The sequence below is a fragment of the Phyllostomus discolor genome, chromosome X (assembly GCF_004126475.2).
Source record: "Phyllostomus discolor isolate MPI-MPIP mPhyDis1 chromosome X, mPhyDis1.pri.v3, whole genome shotgun sequence".
In the NCBI taxonomy this organism is placed as follows: domain Eukaryota; kingdom Metazoa; phylum Chordata; class Mammalia; order Chiroptera; family Phyllostomidae; genus Phyllostomus; species Phyllostomus discolor.
The window spans coordinates 48142278-48163111 of record NC_050198.1 but is presented as its reverse complement, the minus strand read 5'-3'; the positions used below and the strand labels follow the sequence as shown (position 1 = coordinate 48163111).

At 38.1% G+C, this 20834-nt stretch overlaps 1 protein-coding gene across 6 annotated transcripts in view; it reads left to right on the top strand.

Annotated features, from left to right (window-relative positions):
* The window catches only part of LRCH2 (leucine rich repeats and calponin homology domain containing 2), a 130246-nt gene that overhangs the window by 65489 nt on the left and 43923 nt on the right, over window positions 1-20834 (top strand). For all 6 annotated transcript variants that reach the window (XR_004901038.1, XM_028523158.2, XM_028523157.2 and 3 more), the window contains exons 9-11: window positions 152-249; window positions 342-400; window positions 4019-4126. Coding sequence is in view for 5 of the 6 variants with exons in the window: in XM_028523158.2 (XP_028378959.1) it covers window positions 152-249; window positions 342-400; window positions 4019-4126 (265 nt within the window). In the remaining variant the exon portion in view is untranslated. The remainder of the gene's footprint in view (window positions 1-151; window positions 250-341; window positions 401-4018; window positions 4127-20834) is intronic.

Genomic DNA, 20834 nt, shown 5'->3' with positions numbered 1-20834 from the left:
GTGCCCTGACTGGGAACCAAACCCACAATCCAGGCATGTGCTCTGACTGGGAATTGAACCCACAACCTTTTGCTTTGTGGAACGATGCCCAACCAACTGAGCCACACTGATCAGGACAATATTTTTTTAATAAATATTATTTTATACTTAGACCAGGAGGTGTATGATTTTATTGACCTCAACACAGAAGATGTAGCAGTTTCTGAACAAGGAGATACACATGTGGGATCCTTTGTTTCTTTCCTTAAGGTAAAGGAAACTTTGAACAAATATTAATAGCATGTTCTTGATCTAACAAAAATGGACCATACAATTTAAATGGTAACTTTCTTTTATATAAGGGAAAAGAAAAAGGCCTTGAAAAATTGCAGAAAAATGAAGAATTAGGAGATGAAAAAAGGTAAGCACACACACAAATTCTCAATTTGAAATGCTACTTATAAATGCTTGAAATATTTTTAAGATATTCCTACTTGAAAGAATATAATTTTTCTTGGTTTGTTTGTTGTATTCAGATAATTAATTTGCAAATACTTTGCCTGCTCATGTTCTTCAATTAAACTGAAAATTATCATAAGCATTTAGGTTGAGTGTAGTATATACGTTTTTTTCCCAGAAATGTAATAGTAATGTTCCCTGTGATTATTACTGAGGACTATATTTTCACATGCATTGCTTCATTTGAGCTATTTATCAAGACTTTAAAATAGATGGTATTGGCATCATATGACAAATAAGAAAACTGAGACCCAGCATTTCAAATGTCTGCAACTCAGGTGTTCTGACTCTTAGTCTGACTCTTTTATTGAGAAAATATACTTTCCATCAGACTGGTCATAGTAATGTTAGGAGTATTTGATATTTTATTAAAATAATTGTGCTTTGGATCTTTTTCTGTGTCATTTATCTTATGAAATGATAGAATATGACCTACTAAATTTTTTCAGTCACTCCTTTAAGTTCCTTCATAGCTGCAGGGAGGAAAGGAGGAGCATTTGTTGAATATCTACCACATACCAGAATCTGTGCTATATGCTTTCCCATCGTTCTTAAATAATCTTCACTAAATTCTGCTGAGTAGATATTGTTCTCATGTTTACAGCTGAGGAAGATGAAGCTTGGAGACTGAAGTTTCTTGCCTAGAACCACTTAGCTAGTGTCCAGTAGAACCTAGGGTGTAAACTGAGCCCTCTCTGATCCCTGTGATTTTCTCTTTTCTCTACATTGTGCTTCCTCTAAATGACTTCACTGGTATATTTTTAAGCAGTCATTAATTAATCATTTCTGGGACATCATACGGAGGTGCATTATTTTGTCTTATACTCTATATGTTTAATTCTTTTACTTTCTCACCTTATCTCACAAAGACAGTTGCCTAAACTTGAGAGTTACTGGTGACATACAAGTTATGGTAAAGATACAAAGTCTTAGGATTTGATACTGTTTTTTTTATTAATACCTTTGAGATAAAATTACTAGAATTTGGTGGGCAATTTATTTTAAAATTTGTTCTCCTTGAATGATAAAAATTATGTATTTTAATGAGTATTTTTGGAAGAATTTCCAGTCTTATTTGAACCTATTTTGTATTTCTTCTACTTAAACATTTTTGCACAGAGATTTTAAAGGTTGCTATAAATAAACTTATGTAAGAAGGTGGTTTAATAAAATAAAATATTCAGACTGACCATATAGACTTCTACAGCTCTTATTACACTCAATGCTGGGGAGTATACATTATTAAATTATTATGGGCATTACACATTTCAGAAATGAAAAGTAATACTACAGTTTACTTTGTTAGCCATTAATTATATTAATATAATAAGTATATCACATTTTCTGTTTAGTAGAGGGGATAGATATGCTTTTATATGCTTTTTTAAGTTTGACAACTGAATATTTATTTATTTTTAAGGTATTTTTATTGGTTATGTTATTACAGTTTCCCCAATTTTTCCTCCTTTATCCCCCCTCTACCTTGCCCCCCAGCCCTCCAGCATTCCCCACCCCCCTTAGTTCATGTCCATGGGTTGTACATATAAGTTCTTTGGGTTCTACATTTCCTATACCATTTTTATCTTTCCCCATCTACTTTATGCCTACTAATTATGCTTCTCCTTCCCTGTACCTTTTCCCCCCATTCCTCCCTTCCCCCTCCCAACTGAACTCCCTCTGTGTGATGTCCATTTCTCTGATTCTGTTCCTATTCTGGTTGTTTGCTTAGTTTTTGTTTTCATTGTTTTTCTTTTAGGTTCATTTGTTAATAGTTGTGAGTTTGTTGTTATTTTATTGTTCGTATCTTTTATCTTCTTTTTTCTTAGATAAGTCCCTTTAACATTTCATACAAAAAGGTCTTAGTGATGATGAACTCCTTTAACTTGACCTTGTCTGGGAAGCGTTGTATCTGCCCTTCTATTCTAAATGATAGCTTTGCTGGATAGAGTAATCTTGGATGTAGGTCCTTGCCTTTCGTGACTTCAAATACTTCTGTCCAGCCCCTTCTTGCCTGCAAAGGTTTTTTTTTTGTTTGTTTGTTTTTTGTTTTTTTTTTGAGAAACCAGCTGATAGCCTTATGAGAACTCTTTTGTAGGTAACTGCCTCCTTTTCTCTTGCTGCTCTTAGGATTTTCTCTTTGTCTTTAATCTTGGGTAACTTAATGATGATGTGCCTCAGTGTGTTCCTCTTTGGGTCCAACTTCTTTGGGACTCTCTGGGCTTCCTGGCCTTCTTGGAAGTCTATTTCCTTTGCCAAATTGTGGAAGTTTTGCTTCATTATTTGTTCAAATAAGTTTTCAATTTCTTACTGTTGGTCTTCTCCTTCTGGCACCCCTATAATTCAGATAGTGGAACATTTTAGGTTGTCCCAGAGAGTCCTCAGCCTCTTCATTTTTTTTGGATTCTTGTTTCTTCATTCTGATCCAGTTGGGTGTTTATTTCTTCCTTTGGTTCCAAATCGTTGCTTTGAATCCTGTTTTTCTTCTTGTCACTGTTGGTTCCCTGAATATTTTGCTTTATTTCATTTTGGGTATCCTTCATTTGTTCTTTCATTTTTCAACCAAGCTTAATTGATTCTGTGAGCATTTTGATTACCGGGGCTTTAAATTCTCCATCTGTTAGGTTGGCAATGTTCTCATCACTTAGTTCTGAGCTTTTGCTGTATTCTTTCATTTGGGCCATATTTCTTTGTCTTGGCACACCTGATAAGTTATAAGGGGGTGGGGCCTTAGGTATTCACCCAAGCAGGGCAACCCTTCTTGCTGAGTTGCCTGTTAGGGAGGGGCCAGAGAGGGAGCAATGCAGCTCTCCTGCTGGTCTCGAGTGCACTTTCCAACAGACTCTTGAGTCAGACTGGAAGTATCTCCCACCTTGTCAACCCCAGCCGTAGCCCACAATCAGCTCTGAGTCTCAGTTTTCCCCTTAACTCAGTCCCTCCCATGCAGCTCTGCCAAGTTCAACAGTTGGCCCCGCCCCTTGGCCAGCTCGCAACAGTTTTTCTGAGTTTTTTCTGAGTCTCCAGCCTTTTGACGGTCTGGTTGTTCTGGTTGATTTTTTCTTTAATTCCTTTATTGTCGGAGTTCCATGCAGTTTGATTTTCTTGTGTTTCTGGTTGTTTATTGATTTTAGATTGGTTATCCTCCTTTTGGTTGTGAGAGGAAGTGAAGGGTTTCTTGGTCATCTTGGCCAGAACTCTGTTTTTATATTCTTTAAATATTCCTTATTTCTTATTTTACTGTTTTAAATACAAGGGCATTAAGATTTTAGCTTTTGCATGGTACTAAAAACAAAATGGCTTCTAATTCTGGAAGCTGGCATAAAATAAAGAGACTTGCCTTGGGGTGATGAACACAAAATGCAGTATACAGAGGATGTATAAAAGAATTTTACACCTGAAACTTATATAATGTTATTAACCAATGTTACCCCAATAAATTCAATAAATAGAAACTAAAAATAAAACACATGAAAAAAATCTTCTGCCTTATTTTTGGATAACCAAAATTTGTGTCGCCTTTCAGACTTGGAAAAGAACACTTACTTGCCAAGGAAGAGGATGATGATTTGAAGGAAGTAACTGATTTGAAGAAAGTAGCCGCTCAGTTATTGCAGCAAGAGCAAAAGAACAGGTATATTTTTGTAATGAGATTTAAATAGGCAAATTTAATATTCACCAAATCTGATTATTTAAAGATTATCCAATAAAGTATATGAAGTTTCCAATAAAAAATAAGCCTATTTTGTTTTATTTGAAGGTACTAATTGCTAAAAGACAGTAGGAAATACTTAGGAGAAAAATGTAAAGTTACATATACAATTAAGAGAATATACTCATAATATCATTATATTTAATTATTGCTTAAGTATATCTTTTTTATTCCTGTGTGCTAAATAATAATTGATTATTTGTTGATATTGATTTTAGCTTACAATAGCATTAGATATGTTATAAGAATTTTATGAATACGTCATAAGTATATAGTGTGCTTTTTATCGGATTCCTAATTACTTGGGATATGTGTAAACTTCTTAGAAATTAATTGAATTATATAATGGGTGATTAAATCAGCTTGATAATTTGAGGATCACAGATTCACTTTGATCTGTTTGTTGGTCAGCTAACATTTCTCCCTTTGGCTAAGCTGTGCCCAAATGCTTGTCTTTGTCAGTGACAAAGACATTGTATGAATGAAATAAAATTAGTGGAAGCTCTTTTTTTTCAGTTACACTTTATATTCAATAGCATTTTTTTATTGTAAGTGTACAGCATAGTGGTTAGACAATTGTATACTTTACAAAGTGTTCTTGCCACCCTCAGTATTATCAGTACATATCTGGCACCATACACAGTTAATACAATATTATTGACTTATTTCCTATACTGTACTTCAGATACTCATGGATATTTTGTAACTCCCAATCTGTACTTTTCTATACCTTCACTTTTACCACCCATTCCCCCAACCAGGTTGCCCTCTGGAAAACATCAGTGTGTTCTCTGTATGTATGGATTTGTTTCTGTTTTGCTTGTTCATTTATATTGTTGTATAGATTCCAAATGTAAGTGAAATTGTGTGATATTTGGCTTTGTATGACTGACATAATTTCACTTAACATAAATACTTTGGTCTATCCATGCTGTTGCAAGTATTATGATTTTGTTATCTTTTTATTCCACAGTATATATGTACCACTTTTTCTTAATCCCCTCACCTGTTGATGGATGCTGGGGTTGTTTCCATATCTTAACTATTGTAAATAATGCTGCATTGAACATAGGGGTGCTTCCGTCCTTTCAAATGCCTGCTTTGGTTTTCTTTGGATATGTTCCCATAAGAGGATCTTGGGTTCATAAGCAGTTCCATTTTTAATGTTTTTGAGATATATCTATACTGTTTTCCATACTGAATGCACTGCATTCCCACCAAAAGTGTACTAGGGTTCCCTTTTCTCCACATCCTTCTCAACATCCTTATTGTTTGTTGACGGTAGCTATTCTGACAGGCATGTGTTGATATGTCATTGTAGTTTTAATTTGCATTTACCTGGTAATTAGTGATGTTGAGCATCTTTTCATGTCTGTTGGCCATCTCTATGTCCTCTTTGGAGAAGTGTCTTCAGGATCGCTGTCCATTTTTTTGGGGGGAGGGCATTTTCAAAAATTTTATTTTAATTATTGTTCAAGTACAATTTTTTTATCTTTTACTCCCATCCTGGCCCACCCCCAGCCCTCCCCACCTCCCTCCCATTTCTACCCACCCCTAGTTTTTGTCTATGTGTCCTTTATACTTGTTCTTGTAAACCCTTCCTCTTTTCCCCTGATATTCCCCTGAAATTCCCTCCCCTTTCCCCTCTGAACACTGTCAGCCTGTTTTCTATTTCAGTGTTTTTGGTTATATCTTGCTTGTTTCTTTGTTTTGTTGATTAGGTTCCTGTTAAAGGTGAGATAATATGGTATTTGTCTTTCACTGCTTAGCATAATGCTTTCCAGTTCCATCCATGCTGTCACAAAGGGTAATTTTGTTTTTTAATTGGATTGTTTGTTTGTTTGTTTTGGTGTTGACTTGTCTGAGTTAATTGTAAATTCTGGATATTAACCCTTTATCAGATGTATCATTGTCAGATGTTTTCCCATTCAATGCATTGTCTTTTCATTTGTTGATGGTTTCCTTTGCTGTGCAAAACCTTTTTATTTTGATGTAGTCCCATTTGTTCATTTCTTCTTTTGTTTCCCTTGCCTGACCAAATATATCAGAAAGAAATATTGCCAAAGGAAAGGTCCTAGAATTTACTGCCTATGTTTTCTCCTCAGATTTTTATGGTTTTGAGACTTACTTTTAAGTCTTTAATCCATTTTGAGTTTATTCTTGTATATGGTGAAAGAAAGTGGTTGAGTTTTATTTTTTGCATGTATCTGTACAATTTGCCCATTCCTGTTTATTGAAATAAATGTCTCTACCCCATTATATGTTCTTGCTTTATTTCTCAAGTATTTTTTGTTTATGTATGTATTTATTCATCTGTTTATCTGTTTTACATCTTGTTAGAAAAAAATCACATATATGGACCAGATCTCTTTCAGTAGAGGAACTTAGACAATGCTCTTCATTTCTCTAAATCTTCGAGGGTTTTGTACTTTCTTTTTTTTAAATCATTATATTGCTGTTCAATTACAGTTGTCTATATTTACCCCAACCACAACCAAACCCACCTCCCTCCCTTGCTTGCATGCCACCCCCCTTGATTTTGTCCATGTGTCCTTTGTAGTTTTTCTTGAAAACCATTCCACCCATTATTTCCTCCCACCTCCCCTTTGGTTACAGTGAGATGGTTCTTAATTTCACTGTCTCTAATTATATTTTGCTTGCTTGTTTGTTTTGTTAATTAGGTTCCACTTAAATGTGAGATCATATGGTATTTGTCTTTCACTGCCTTGCTTATTTAATTTAGCATAATGTTCACCAGTTCCATCCATACCATTGCAAAGAGTAGGAGATCCTCATTTCTCTCTGCTGCACAGTATTCCATTGTGTAAATGCACCATAGTTTTTTTTCGATCCACTCATTTACTTATGGGCAGTTAGGTTGCTTCCAGCACTTGGCAACTGTAAATTGTGCTGCTATGAATATTGGGGTGCATGGGTTCTTTTGGATTGGTGTTTCAGGGTTCTCAGGATATAATCCCAGCAGTGGAATTGCTGAGTCAAAGGGCAGTTCCATTTGTAGTTTTCTGAGGAAATTCCATACTGTTTTCCACAGTTGCTACGCCAGTCTGTGTTCCCACCAACAGTTCACTAGAGTTCCCTTTTCTCCACAACCTCTGGTAGTGCTTGTTTCTTGAATTGTTTTAGATGGCCATTCTCACTAGTATGAAGTAGGATCTCATTGTGGTTTTCACTTGCATCTCTTTGATGGCTAGTGATGCTGAGCATCTTTTCATATGTCTCTGAATCCCCTATATGTCCTCCTTAGAGAAGTGTCTGTTCAAGTCTTTTGCCCATTTATTTTATTTAATTTTTTAAAAAATATATTTTATTGATTATGCTATTACAGTTGTCCCATTTTCCCCCTTCACTCCCTTCCACCCTGTACACCCTCTCCCACCCACATCCCCCCCTTTAGTCATGTCCATGTGTCATACTTATAAGTTCTTTAGCTTCTACATTTCCCATACTATTCTTACCCTCCTCCTATTATTTTCGACCTACAATCTATGCTACTTATTCTCTGTACCTTTTCCCCCTCTCTCCTCCTCCCACTCCCCTGTTGCTAACCCTCCATGTGATCACCATTTCTGTGGTTCTGTTCCTGTTCTAGTTGCTTAGTTTCTTTTGGTTTTGCTTTAGGTGTGGTTGTTAATAATTGTGAGTTTGCTGTCCTTTTACTATACGTGTTCTTTTTTTTATCTTCTTTTCGTAGATAAGTCCCTTTAACATTTCATAAAACAAGGGCTTGGTGATGATGAACTCCTTTAACTTGACCTTATCTGAGAAGCACTTCATCTGCCCTTCCATTCTAAATGAGAGCTTTGCTGGATAGAGCAATCTGGGATGTAGGTCCTTGTCTTTCATGACTTGGAATACTTCTTTCCAGCCCCTTCTTGCCTGCAAGGTCCCTTTTGAGAAATCAGCTGACAGTCTGATGGGAACTCCTTTGTAGGTGACTGTCCCCTTATCTCTTGCTGCTTCTAGGATTCGCTCCTTCATTTTTACCTTGGCTAATGTAATTATGATGTGCCTTGGTGTGTTTCTTCTTGGGTCCAACTTCTTTGGGACTCTCTGAGCTTCCTGGATTTCCTGGAAGTCTATTTCCTTTGCCAGAATGGGGAAGTTCTCCTTTACTATTTGTTCAAATGCATGTTCAATCTGTTGCTTTTCCTCTTCTCCTTCTTGTACCCCTATAATTCGGATGTTGGAACATTTAAAGATGTCCTGGAGGCTCCTAAGCTTCTCCTCATTTTTTTGAATTCTTATTTCTTCATTCTTTCCTGTTTGGTTGTTTTTTTCTTCCTTCTGGTCCACTCTATTGTTTTGAGTCCCAGTTTCCTTTCCATCACTATTGGTTCTCTGTGCATCTTTCTTCATCTCTTTTATGGTAACCTGCATTTTTTTCATCTAATTTGTGCCCAAAATCAACCAGTTCTGTGAGCTTCATGATCACCGGTGTTTTGAACTGTGCATCTGATAGATTGGCTATCTCTTGGTCGCTCAAAAAGATGAGTCCTGGGACATTGATCTGTTCTTCTCTTTGAGACATGTCTCTCTCTCTCTCTCTCTCTCTCTCTCTCGGTCGCTCAAAAAGATGAGTCCTGGGGCATTGATCTGTTCTTCTCTTTGAGACATGTCTCTGTCTCTGTCTCTCTCTCTCTCTTTTTTTTTTTTTGGTCTGGTTGCTCCCTGTTACGGTGAGGGGCAGAGCCTTAGGTGTTCACTGGGGCTGAGCACCCCAGTCGCTAGATTGTGACATTGTATGTGGGGGCAGGGGCGAGGGTGGGGGTAGGAGGGAACAATGGCACTAGCTCTGTTCTCCTGGGACCTCAGCCCCTTCTCTGGGATCCTGGTTTGCGCGCTCTGCCCTGGTCCACAATCGCTGCCTCACTGGGTCTGCCAGCTGCCGCTTGCGTACTCAGGGTCCACCCACTGCGATCTTGTGTGCCCCAGATGCCTGACACACTCCTGGTTGCCTTATGCACCTAGTTCTCCCTGTTCTCTGCGCACCGCGACCCTCGCCCGGCTGCTCCTCTCTGCCCCTCCTACTGGTCTGGATGAACGGGTCTACTTCAACTTCTTGGCTGTCCAACTTCCATTCAGATAAATTCTCTGTCAGTTCTGGGTGTTATTCTACCTCTAAATTATTGTTGTTCTAATCTTGGTTGTGCGTGGAGGTACGGTGTGTCCACCTATGCCTCCATCTTGCCAGAAGTCCCCTCTTTTGCCCATTTTTTAATTGGAAGTTTTGTCTTCCTGGAATGGAGTCATGTGTGTTCTTTATATATTTTAGAGATCAAACCCTTGTCTGAGGTATCATTGGCAAATATATTTTTCCCATACAGTTGGTTCTCTTTTCATTTTAATGCTGTTTTCTTTACCCATGCAGAAGCTTTTTAATTTGATGTGGTCCCATTTCTTTATTCTTTCCTTTATGCCCCTTGGTTTAGGGGACATATCAGTGAAAATATTGCTGCGCAGAATGTCTGAGATTTCCCTGCCAATGTTTTCTTCCAGGACTTGAATGGTGTCACGACTTATATTTAAGTCTTTTATCCACCTTGAATTTATTTTCGTGTATGGTGTAAGTTGGTGGTCGAGTTTCATTTTTTTGCATGTAGCTGTCCAGATATCTCAACACCATTTGTTGAAGAGGCTATTTTTACTCCATTTTATGTTGCTGCCCCCTTTGTCAAATATGAATTGACCATAGAGACTTGGGTTTATTTCTGGGCTATTCTGTTCCATCGATCTATGTGTCTCTTCTTATGCCAATACCAGGCTGTTTTGATTACAGTGGCCTTGTAATACAGTTTGATATCACGTATTGTCATCCCTCTTACTTTGTTCTTTCTCAAAATTGATGAGGCTTTTCAGGGCCATTTATGGTTCCATATACATTTCTGAAATGTGTGTTCTATATCTGTGAAATATGTCATTGGACCTTTAAGTGGGATTGCATTTAATCTATAAATTGCTTTAGGTAGCATGGGCATTTTAATGATGTTAATTCTTCCAGTCCATGAGCATGTTACCTGCTTCCATTTCTTTGTGTCTTCCTTCATTTCTTTCTTCAGTGTTGTGTAGTTTTCTGAGAACAGGTCTTTTACCCTTTTGGTTAGGTTTATTCCTATGTACTTTATTTTTCTTGTTGCTATAGTAAATGTTTTTTTTTCCCTGATTTTTGTTTCTGATATTTCATTGTTGGTGTACAAAAATGCCTTTGATTTCTGAGTCTTGCCTTTGTATCCCACTGTTTTGTCAAATTCATTTATTGGGTCAAGTAGTTTTTTGTTGGTTTCTATAGGGTTTTCTATGTACACTATCTTGTCATGTGCAGACAATGACAGTTTTGCTTCCTTCTTTCCAATTTGGATTCCTTTTATTTCCTTTTCTTGTCTGATTGCTGTGGCTAGGACTTCCAATACAATGTTGATTAGGAGTGGTAAAAGTGGGCATTGTTGTCTTATTCCAGATATTAGTGGGGAAGCTCTAAGTTTTTGCCCATTGAGTATGATATTGGCTGTAGTTCTCTCAGATATGGCCTTTATTATATGATGAATGATCCCTCTATTCCCACTTTTCTAAGTGTTTTTATCATAAATGGGTGCTGTACCTTATCAAATGCTTTTTCCACATCTATTATATGATCACATGATTTTTTTCTCTGCTTTTGTTTATGTGATGTATTACATTTATTGGTTTGTGAATATTGTACCATTCTGGCATGCCTGGGATGAATCCCACTTGATTATGGTGTATGATCTTTTCAGCGTATTGCTGGATGTGGTTTGCCAGTATTTTGTTTAGGATTTTAGCATCTATGTTCATTTTTGATATTGGCCTGAAGTTTTCTTTCTTTGTTATGTCTCTATGTGGTTCTGGGATTAGGATGATGCTGGCTTCATAAAATGAGTTTGGGAGTCTTGCATCTTCTTGGATTTTTTGGAATAATCTGTGAAAGATAGGGGTTAGCTCATCTTTAAATGCTTTATAAAGTCCCCCTCTTAAACCATCTGGTCCAGGACTTGTGTGTGTTGGGAGTTTTTTTTTTATTCCTACTTCAATGTTGTCTGCTGTTATTGGTCTGTTCAGGCTTTCTGCTTATTTTTCATTCAGTTTTGGAAGATTATATCTTTCTAGAAATTTTTCCATTTCACCTAGGTTTTCAAATTTCTTGGCATATAGTTATTCATAGTAATTTCTTACAGTCCTTTGAATTTCTGTGGTATCAGTTGTAATCTCTCCTCTTTCATTGCTGATTGTGTTTATTTGGGTCCTCTCTCTTTTTGTTCCTGATGAGTATGCTTTAAGGCTTTTCAATTTTGTTTTATCTTTTCAAAGAACCAGCTCCTGAATTTATAGATCCTTAGAATTGTGCCTTTTTAGTCTCTAGGTCATTTAATTCTGCTGTGATCTTGGTTACTTCCTTCCCTCTACTTGCTCTGAGCTGTCTTTGTTGTTTTTCCTGAAGTTCTTGTAGGCATAGGGTCTCATTGTTTATTTGAAATATTTCTATCTCTTTTATGTAGGTATGTAGGCCTGTATGACTATGGACTTCCCTCTCAGGACTGCCTTTGCTGTGTCCCATAAGTTTTGGATTGTTGTGGGGTCATTTTCATTTGTTTCCAGAAACTTTGTGATCTCTTCCTTGATTTCTTTCTTGACCCATTTATTGTTTAATAGCATGCTATTCAATCTCCATGATTTTGAGTGTTTTGAGGTCTTTACGTTGGTGTTAGTTTCTAGTTTCAGTCCCTTTTAGCTGAGGAAAATGCTTGGTATGATTTCAATTTTCTTGAATTTGTTGAGGTTTGTTTTGTGTCCCATCATGTCGTCTATCTTTGAAAGTGTTCCATGTGCATTTGAAAATAATGTGTATTTTTGCTTCTTTGGGATGAAAGGTCTATATATATTAGTTAAGTCCATTTGATCTAGGGTATTGTTCAATGTCACAATATCTCTATTGATATTTTTTTGATGATCTATCCATTTTTGACAGTGGAGTATTAAAATCTACTGTAATTTTCAGCCTGTCTATATCTTTCTTGAAGTTCTTCAAGATTTTCTTTATGTATTTGGATGCTCCTGTATTGGGTGCATATATATTTATAATGTTTGTATCTTCTTGGTGGCTTCTTCCCTTGAGTATTATGAAGTTCCCTTCTGGGTCTCTTTTTATGGCTATGTTTTTGAAATCTATTTTGTCTCATAAGAGTATTGCCACCCGGGCTTTTTTTTCTGTCCATATGCTTGGAATGTTTTTTTTCAATCCCTTTGCTTTCACCTGTGTATGTGTTTTGTTCTGAGGTGGGTCCTTATAGGCAGCATATGTGTGGGCCATGATTTCTTATCGATTTAGCTATTCTTTATCTATTGTTTGGGGTATTTAATCCATTTATGTTTTAGGTTATTATTGATGGGTACTTATTCATTGCCATTTTTCTTACCTGTGTTCCTCTCTCTCTTGTTGTTTTTCTTCCTGTTCTTAAAGCAGAGCTTTTAGCATCTCTTGCATAGCTGGTTTGGTAGAGGAGGTATATTTTTTGAGTCTTCCTTTGTCCAGGAAGCTCCTTATTATGCCTTCCATTTTAATTGAGAGTGTTGCTGAATGAAGTACTCTGGGTTGCAGGGCTCTCATTCTCATTACTTAGAATATTCCTTGCTAATCTCTTCTGGCTTGGAGTGTTTCCATTGAATAGTCATCTTCTAGTCTTATCGGGACTCCCTTGTATGTTACTTCCTGTCTTCCTTGCTGCCTTCAAGATTCTTTCTTTGTCTTGGAATTTTGCCATTTTAATTATGATGTGTCTTGAGGTGGGCCTCTTTGGGTTCCTCTTGATTGGGACTCTGTGTTTCCTGGATTGGCGTTATTTTTTCTCTTATCAAATTTGAGAAGTTTTCCATCACTACTTTTTCAAACATGTTTCCTATCCCTTGCTCTTATTTTTCTCCTGGTATTTCTATTATATGGATATTATTCCGTTTCATGTTGTCTTGCATTTCCCTTAACACCAGTTTGTTCTTTCTGAGTATTTTTCCTTTTTTTTTGCTCTTTCTGGGTATTTTTTCCTACCTTGTCCCCCAGCTCATTGATTCGATCCTCTGCTTCATCTAGCCTGCTTGTGATTCCTTATAATGTGTTCTTCAATTCAAAAAGTTGTATTCTTCATTTCCTTTTGACCCTTGTGATAGTTTCTGTTTCCATTTTCATGTTGATATAGTTAGCAGTGAATTCATTGTGGTTTCCTTGTAGTTTTTGTTAATTCTCTGTGAGCTCATTAAGCTTCCTGATAACCATTGCTCTGAACTCAGTATCTCATAGGTGACTTGCCTCTATTTTATTTAGCATTCTTTCTGAGGCTTCTCCCTTTTCTTTCATTTTGGGATTGTTTCTTTGTCTTCCCATTGTTAGACTCTCCTTGTTAGCTTTTGCAGATCAATTTAAGATGCAGAGGCTAACACTGACTCGCTGGGTTTATGATGTGAACTTCTATGGTAGAATACCTTTACGATTCAGTGGTGCAGTCTCCTTGATCTCCTGAGCTTGCAGGTCTTGGGCTGTCATTTATGTTGACTCTCTGTATGTCCTTGGTTTTTTATTGTTGTTTGGTCTTTCCTTGGTGGATCCTTTCCTTCAGCTGGTTAACTGAGGGTCACTCTGCCTGCCACCTCTTGTATGCCCTTTTGCAGGTGTGGACAGATTGTATTAAAGCTGGTTCTTCTGTCTGTCCAAGGTTATGAGGCTTCTCTCTTGCTATTATTTGTTTGTTCTGGGTAATTTGTCCACTGCTTCGTTGTATTTGCAGATTGGTTTGGGGTGGAAGTTAATGTGGCTTCCACTAACTCCTTCACATTCTTCCATATTACCCGTTGGTGGTTCCTTTGTTTGTGGCTTTCCTCTTCCAAGAGGTATGCTGGGTTTTACAGTTGCTACCTACTCTTTTATGTGGTTAGTTGGAGGGAGAAGGCAACATGGCTTAAGATGGAGGGAGTGTATCATATGGTATTTAAAGTACGAACCCATAGGGAAGAGATAGGAGATCCTTTGGATACGTATAGTGTTACCTGTGATATTTCACCCATCTACCCACTTTTTAGGAAGGGTGGAAGGAAGATAAGACTATTTTTGCAGGGGAGGGAAGGATTGTGACTTGGATCTAGAAAGCAGTGAGTTTGTGAAAGGTCAGATTATGAGGTAAAGTGAGAGTAAAGGGTAGACAATAGGTGTAGTGTGGAAGAGAATATTTTTAACTACAACAGCAATAAAGTTCCGGAAACAGTGAAGTGAGCTAAGATCTGGGAGGGGTGCTGTGTAGTTTTTACAATTGTATGGAACAACAATTATTTACAATAGTAATGGAACGACAATCATATGACAGAATGTATGTGATGTTAATAATAAGAATACGAAGTATACAATGTAAGCTACTGTGCTATTGGAACATGAGGAGTGAAAGAAGGAAAATTAAAAATGTACTATGAAAGAGAGAACAAGGAAAACCAGTGAAACAATTCGATTTAACAAAGAGAAGTCTAAACAGAAAGAAGAGAAATAAAAACAATACAAATAAACTAAAAGATGTAAAAGTAATGAGAAGATAATATTAATACAGTCACTTGCAAGTTCTGTGGAATAGCAAAATTAAATTTGTCTCCCTGTCTCAGTTGTTGGGATGACCCCTCTTTGGGTCTAACTCTGGTCCTTTCACAACTCCAGATTTTACTGTTTCACTTGTGGGAATTTTAAAAGAAAGAAAGTAAGGAAGAAGGAGAACAAAAGCCTCCTGATGACTTTGAACCAGCCAAGCCAGTTCTGCTGGCCTTCCTGGCTGCAGCAGGCTGAGGGGGGATTGGTTTCCCTTTTCTCCCTTCCTGTAGGCCTGGGGGGGTGGGGGCCAGGTCTCAGCTGTACTCTTCACCTTTGCCCAGCCTATACCTTCAGTCCACCAGTTGTGCTGTCCTTGAGGTACACCAGTTAGGGGCAACTCACACCGTCTTCTCACTCTTTGCTGTCCTAGATGCCAGGGACTCTCAGATTCTCTTCAGGGTAGTTTGGCTCCCACACTGAATTAATTTTTTCTGGGGACTGCTGACTCTCTGAACCCTGCTGCTCTCCTCTGTGGGGCATCTCCACATTCCTTTTAGCGAACCAGTCAGCCCCCCACCATGACTGCAGTGAGGGACCTGAGCATGCAATTTCTGTGCTACTGTGTCTGGGTTGTTGGGTTGGACACACAGTGCCTCTGGGCAGTGGGGTCAGGTGTGCACTGTCCCTGGTGTTTTGGTGATGCAGACTCTGGCCCTCCAGAGTGTTATGGATGCAGTACACGAATTCACATGGACTACTGAGTCCTGTGGAGGAAAAGGGACAGCACGGCCACTCTCTCAAGAGGAGAGCGCCCTGACCCTTGCCTGGACAGGCTTTTACTGGTTTCCAGTCACATTACACCAAAGAAGGTTCTCATTTCTAGATTTAGTTAAGTGATTAGTTCTTACAGATAACAAAAAGGAGAAAAAGTTGCATATTCAAGGCAATGATAAAAATGATTCATTTGGTTACATTTCATCCTTGGGACATCTTAGCCCAGACACTAGGGAGTTGCTTCAGAGATACGCATTAAATATCTGCAGTCTTAACTCAGGGTGAGGGAGTTTTAGTGAAAGCAAGTCTCATAGCAGCCTAGGTACAATGCAGGCCTGATTTCCCATAGGAAAGCTGGTCTGCACACGTGGCTCCTGTGTGCTGCCTCGCATTGATCGGTTTTCTGGATCAATATTGGGCTACATTTGCCATTGCCATGCTGATTGGTTCCCTATACCTTGAGTGTGAAAGCTTGGTCTCTACTGCTCCGCTTACCTGTGGTGATGTGTCAGCAGTTGCAGCAGGGTGGGTGGCTGGGTCAGTGGTGCACCACTGGGGTCATGGGCACAATTAGGCGCCCTCTGCTGCAGTGGCCAGTGGTAGGTTGGGGTCACAACCACGGTCCTGGCAGCAGAGGTGGGCCCATGGCCAAGGCTGTGGAGGCTGAATGGGCACAGCCCGGGGAGTCTGGACGGCTGCTGTGGGAGAATTCCCTAAAGAGCCACACAGTGCCTCTTTTTTTTTTTCTTTCTTAAAAATTCCTCTTGTTCAAGCCTGCCACTCCGAACAAGCACCTGGCCTCTCACACAGCCCAACTCTCCAACCAGACCAGAGACTATGTGGGTCAGGGTCCGTCAGAACCCAACTCTTCCTAGCTGGTGTCCACTGTCTCTGAAAGTGCACACTGCTCCTGTGTGTTTGCCACTTCATCCTTATTCCCCCTCAGTGACTTCAAGCATCCAGGTCCATCCTGGTGCCACTTGAACCTCCCTGTTTGGCAGGTGAGGGAACTGTTGACCTGGCTCCCTCCCAAGAATCCTGTGGTAGACCCGGCAGGTGCCGGCCCTGGGGCTGCAGCTGCCTTAGTCCCCATGCTGGTCCCAGGAACCTTATTGTCCCAAAGCAATCTCCTTACCATCTGATTTTTAATGTCCTCTACAGTTTCGGTCTCTAATCTTCAAATATGCTGGGATACCGTTGGCTGTTCACTCTGTTCCTCAGAAGATCAGCTAGGTGTTCTAACCATGTGCAGGGGAAGTGGACTCCTTTGCCACCTATCTCACTGCCATCTTCCAGTATCTATTTGTCAAGTATTAATTGACCATATTTGCATAGGTTTATTTCTGGGCCCTCCAGTATCATGCTGTTTTGATTACTATAGCCTTGCAGTATAGTTTAATATCAGGTAGTGTGACACCTCTAACTTTGTTTTTTGTCAACATTTCTGTGGCTGTTTGGTGTATTTTGTGTTTCCATATAAATTTTTGCATTATTAGTTCTAGTTCTGTGAAATTCAGCATTTGTATATTAATATGAATTGTGCTGAATGTATAGATTGCTTTGGGTAGTATGGACATTTTAACGACGTTCATTCTCCCTATCTATGAGCATGTTACATATTTCCATTTATTGGTGTCTTCAATTTCTTTGTTCAGTGTTGTATAATTTTCTGAGTAGAGTTCTTTTACCTCCTTGGTTAAATTTATTCCCAGGTTTTATTTTTATTGAGACAATTGGAAATTAGGTTGTTTTCTTATTTTGTCTTTCTGATAATTTATTATTGGTATATAAAAATGCAAGCGATTTCTGGATATTTATTTGTATGCTACTAATTTACTGAATTTATCAATTCTAGTAATTTTTGTGGACTCTTTAGGGTCCTTTCTATTCAGTATCATGTCATCTGATAATGACAAATAATGACAGTTTTATTTCTTTCTTTCCAATTTGGATGCCTCTAATTTCTTCTTCTTGTCTGATTGTTGTGGCTAGTACATCCATTACTATTACTCCTATGTTGAATAGGAGTGAAAGTGGACATCCTCATCCTGTTCCTGGTCTTAAGTGAGACACTTCTAACTTTTCCCCATTGACTATGATGTCAGCTGTAGTTTTACCATACATGGCCTTTATTATGTTAAGATAAATTCCCTCTATTCCCACTTTCCAGAGAGTTTTTATCATAAATGGGTGATGGATTTCTCAAATGCTCTTTCTGCATCTACTGATATGATGATATGATGATTATTCTTTATTTTGTTTACATTATGTATCATATTTATTGATTTGTGAATATTATACTAACCATGTATCCATAGGATAAATTTGATTTGATCATGATGTATGATCTTTTTAATGTATTGCTGGACCTGGTTTGCTAATATTTTATTGATGATTTTTGCATCTGTGTTCATCAGGGATATACCTATAACTTTCTCTCTGTAGTGTCTTTATCTGGTTTTGGAATTAGGATAATCCTGCCTTCATAAAATGAGCTTGGGAGTCTACTCTCCTTTTGAGTTTTTTTGGAATACTATGAGGAGAAATAGGTGTTAGTTCTTGGAATATTTGGTAAAATTCACCTGTGAAGCCATCCGGTCCAGGGCTTTTGTTTGCTGCAAGTTTTTGATTCCTGCTTAAATTTCATTTTTTACAATCTGTTCAGATATTTTATTTTTCCTGATTTAGTTTCAGAAGGTTTTATGTTTCTAGTGATTTATCAATTTTGTTACAGGTGTTTCAATTATATGGCATATAGTTGTAGTATTTTCTCACAATCATTTTTTGTATGTTAAATTTTATTTTATTTTTAATATATTTTATTGATTATGCCATTACACTTGTTACATTGTTCTCCCCTTTATTCCCCTGTGTTCTGTACCCCCCCCCATCATTTCCCCACCTTAGTTTATGTCCATGGGTCATACATATAAGTTTTTGGCTTCTTCATTTTCCATACTCTTCTTAACCTCACCCTGTCTATTTTGTACCTATCATTTATGCTTCTTATTTCCTGTACCTTTTCCCCCATCCTTCCCCTGACCCCTCCCCACTGGTAACCCTCCATGTGATCTCTGTTTCTTTGAATTTGTCCCTATTCTAGTTGTTTACTTAGTTCGGTTTTATTTTAGGTTCAGTTGTTGATAGTTGTGACTTTGTTATAATTTTACTGTTCATATTTTTTATCTTCTTTTTCTTAGATAAGTCCCTTTAACATTTCATATAACAAGGGCTTGGTGATGATGAATTTCTTTAACTTGACCTTATCTGGGAAGCACTTTATCTACCCTTCCATTCTAAATAATAGCTTTGCTGGATAGAGTGATCTTAGATGTATATCCTTGCCTTTCATGACTTGAATACTTCTTCCTAGCCCAGTCTTGCCTGTAAGCTTTCTCTTGAGAAATCAGCTGATAGTCTGATGGGAACTCCTTTGAAGGTAACTCTCTCCTTTTTTGTTGCTGCTTTTAAGATTCTCTCTTTGTCTTTAATCTTGGGTAACTTAATGATGATGTGCTTTGCTGTGTGCTTCCTTGGGTCCATCTTGTTTGGGACTCTCTGAGCTTACTGGACTTCCTGTAAGTCTATTTCCCCTGCCAGATTAAGGAAGTTCTCCTTCATTATGATTTCAAATAAGTTTTCAATTTATTTCTCTTCCTCTTCTCCTTCTGGCACCCCTATGATTCATATGTTGGAATGTTTAAAGATGTCCTGGAAGTTCCTCAGCCTCTCCTCATTTTTTTTTTTTTAATTCTTGTATCTTCATTCTATTCTGGTTGAATGTTTATTTCTTCCTTCTGCTCCAAATCCTTGATTTGAGTCCCAGTTTCCTTCCCTTCACTGTTGGTTCCCTGTACATTTGCCTTTATTTCGCTTTGCATAGCCTTCACTTCTTCCTCTGTTTTGAGACCATACTCAACCATTTCTTTGAACATCCTGATTACCAGTGTTTTGAACTGTGCATCTGATAGGGTAGCTCTATCTTCTTCACTTAATTGTATTTTTTTCTGGAGCTTTGATCTGTTCTTTCATTTGGGACATTTTTTTTTTTGTCTTCACGTGCCTGTTAGGTAGTAAGGGGCAGGGCCTTAGGTATTTGCCAGGGCAGGGCAACCCACCTTACTACCTTGTGGCACTGTATATGGGGGAGGGGTCAGAGAGGGAACAATGCTACTTGCTGGGCTCTCGGCTGGCTTTCAGTCACATCTTCTGCTACCCACAAGCAAATTGGGCCCTTCTGGTGCTGATTCCCAGGTGGTTGGGTTTGTGTATGTTCTAGGACCATATGAGTCTCTCCAGTGAAGTCTCCTGTGAGGCTGGGAGTTTCTCCTGCTACCACAACCCCCTGCAGGCTTTTTCAGTCAGAGGTTTTGAGACTTTGTTTTTCCACACTGGAACCCTAGGTTTTGTGGTCTGTTTCATGCCCCAGTTGTTCCTCCTGCATGCTAATGTGCCACTTGGTCCACTAGCCACTGCCTTGCCCGCCAGGTCCTCTAGCCACCGCCTTGCTGTGTGTCTTCTACACCTGGGTGCCCATTTCCACCCCTTCTACCAGTCTAGATGAATGTTTCTTCTTTAACTCCTTGGTTGTCAGACTTCTATACAGTTTGATTTTCTGGCAGTTCTGGTTATTTTTCGTTTTTAAATTTGTTGTTGTCCTTCTTTTGGTGGTGTGAAGAGGCAAAGCATATCTACCTATGCCTCCATGTTGGCCAGAGTCTTTCCTTACATTCTTTTATTTCTGTGGTGTCAGTTGTCACCTCTCTTTCATCTCTTATTTATTTGGATTTGTGTCCTTTTTTCTTTATGAATCCTATTAAAGTTTTTTCAGCTTGTTTAGCTTTTCAAAGAAACAGCTTTTGGTTTCATTGATCCTTTGTATTGCTTTTTCACTCTGTATGTTATTCCATTCTAATCTTTAATATTCTTTCTGTCCACTCAGTTTTGGGTTTGTTTGTTGTTCTTTTTGTAGTTTTTTGAAGTGTAAGATTAGATTGATCATTTGATATTTTTCTTTGTTTTTATTTAGGCCTGTAATGCTGTGTAATTTCCACTTAGGACTGCTTTTCCTAGTTACTGTAGGTTTCGGGTTGTGTCTTCATTTTCATTTGTCTCAGGGCAGCTTTTGATTTCTTTCTTTAATCTCATTGTTAGCCCCTTTATTGTTTAATAATATGTTATTTAGCCTCCATGTCTTTGTATTTTTTTCATTTTTTTCTTATAATTGGTGTTTAATTTCATACCATGGTGGTTGAAAAAAATGAT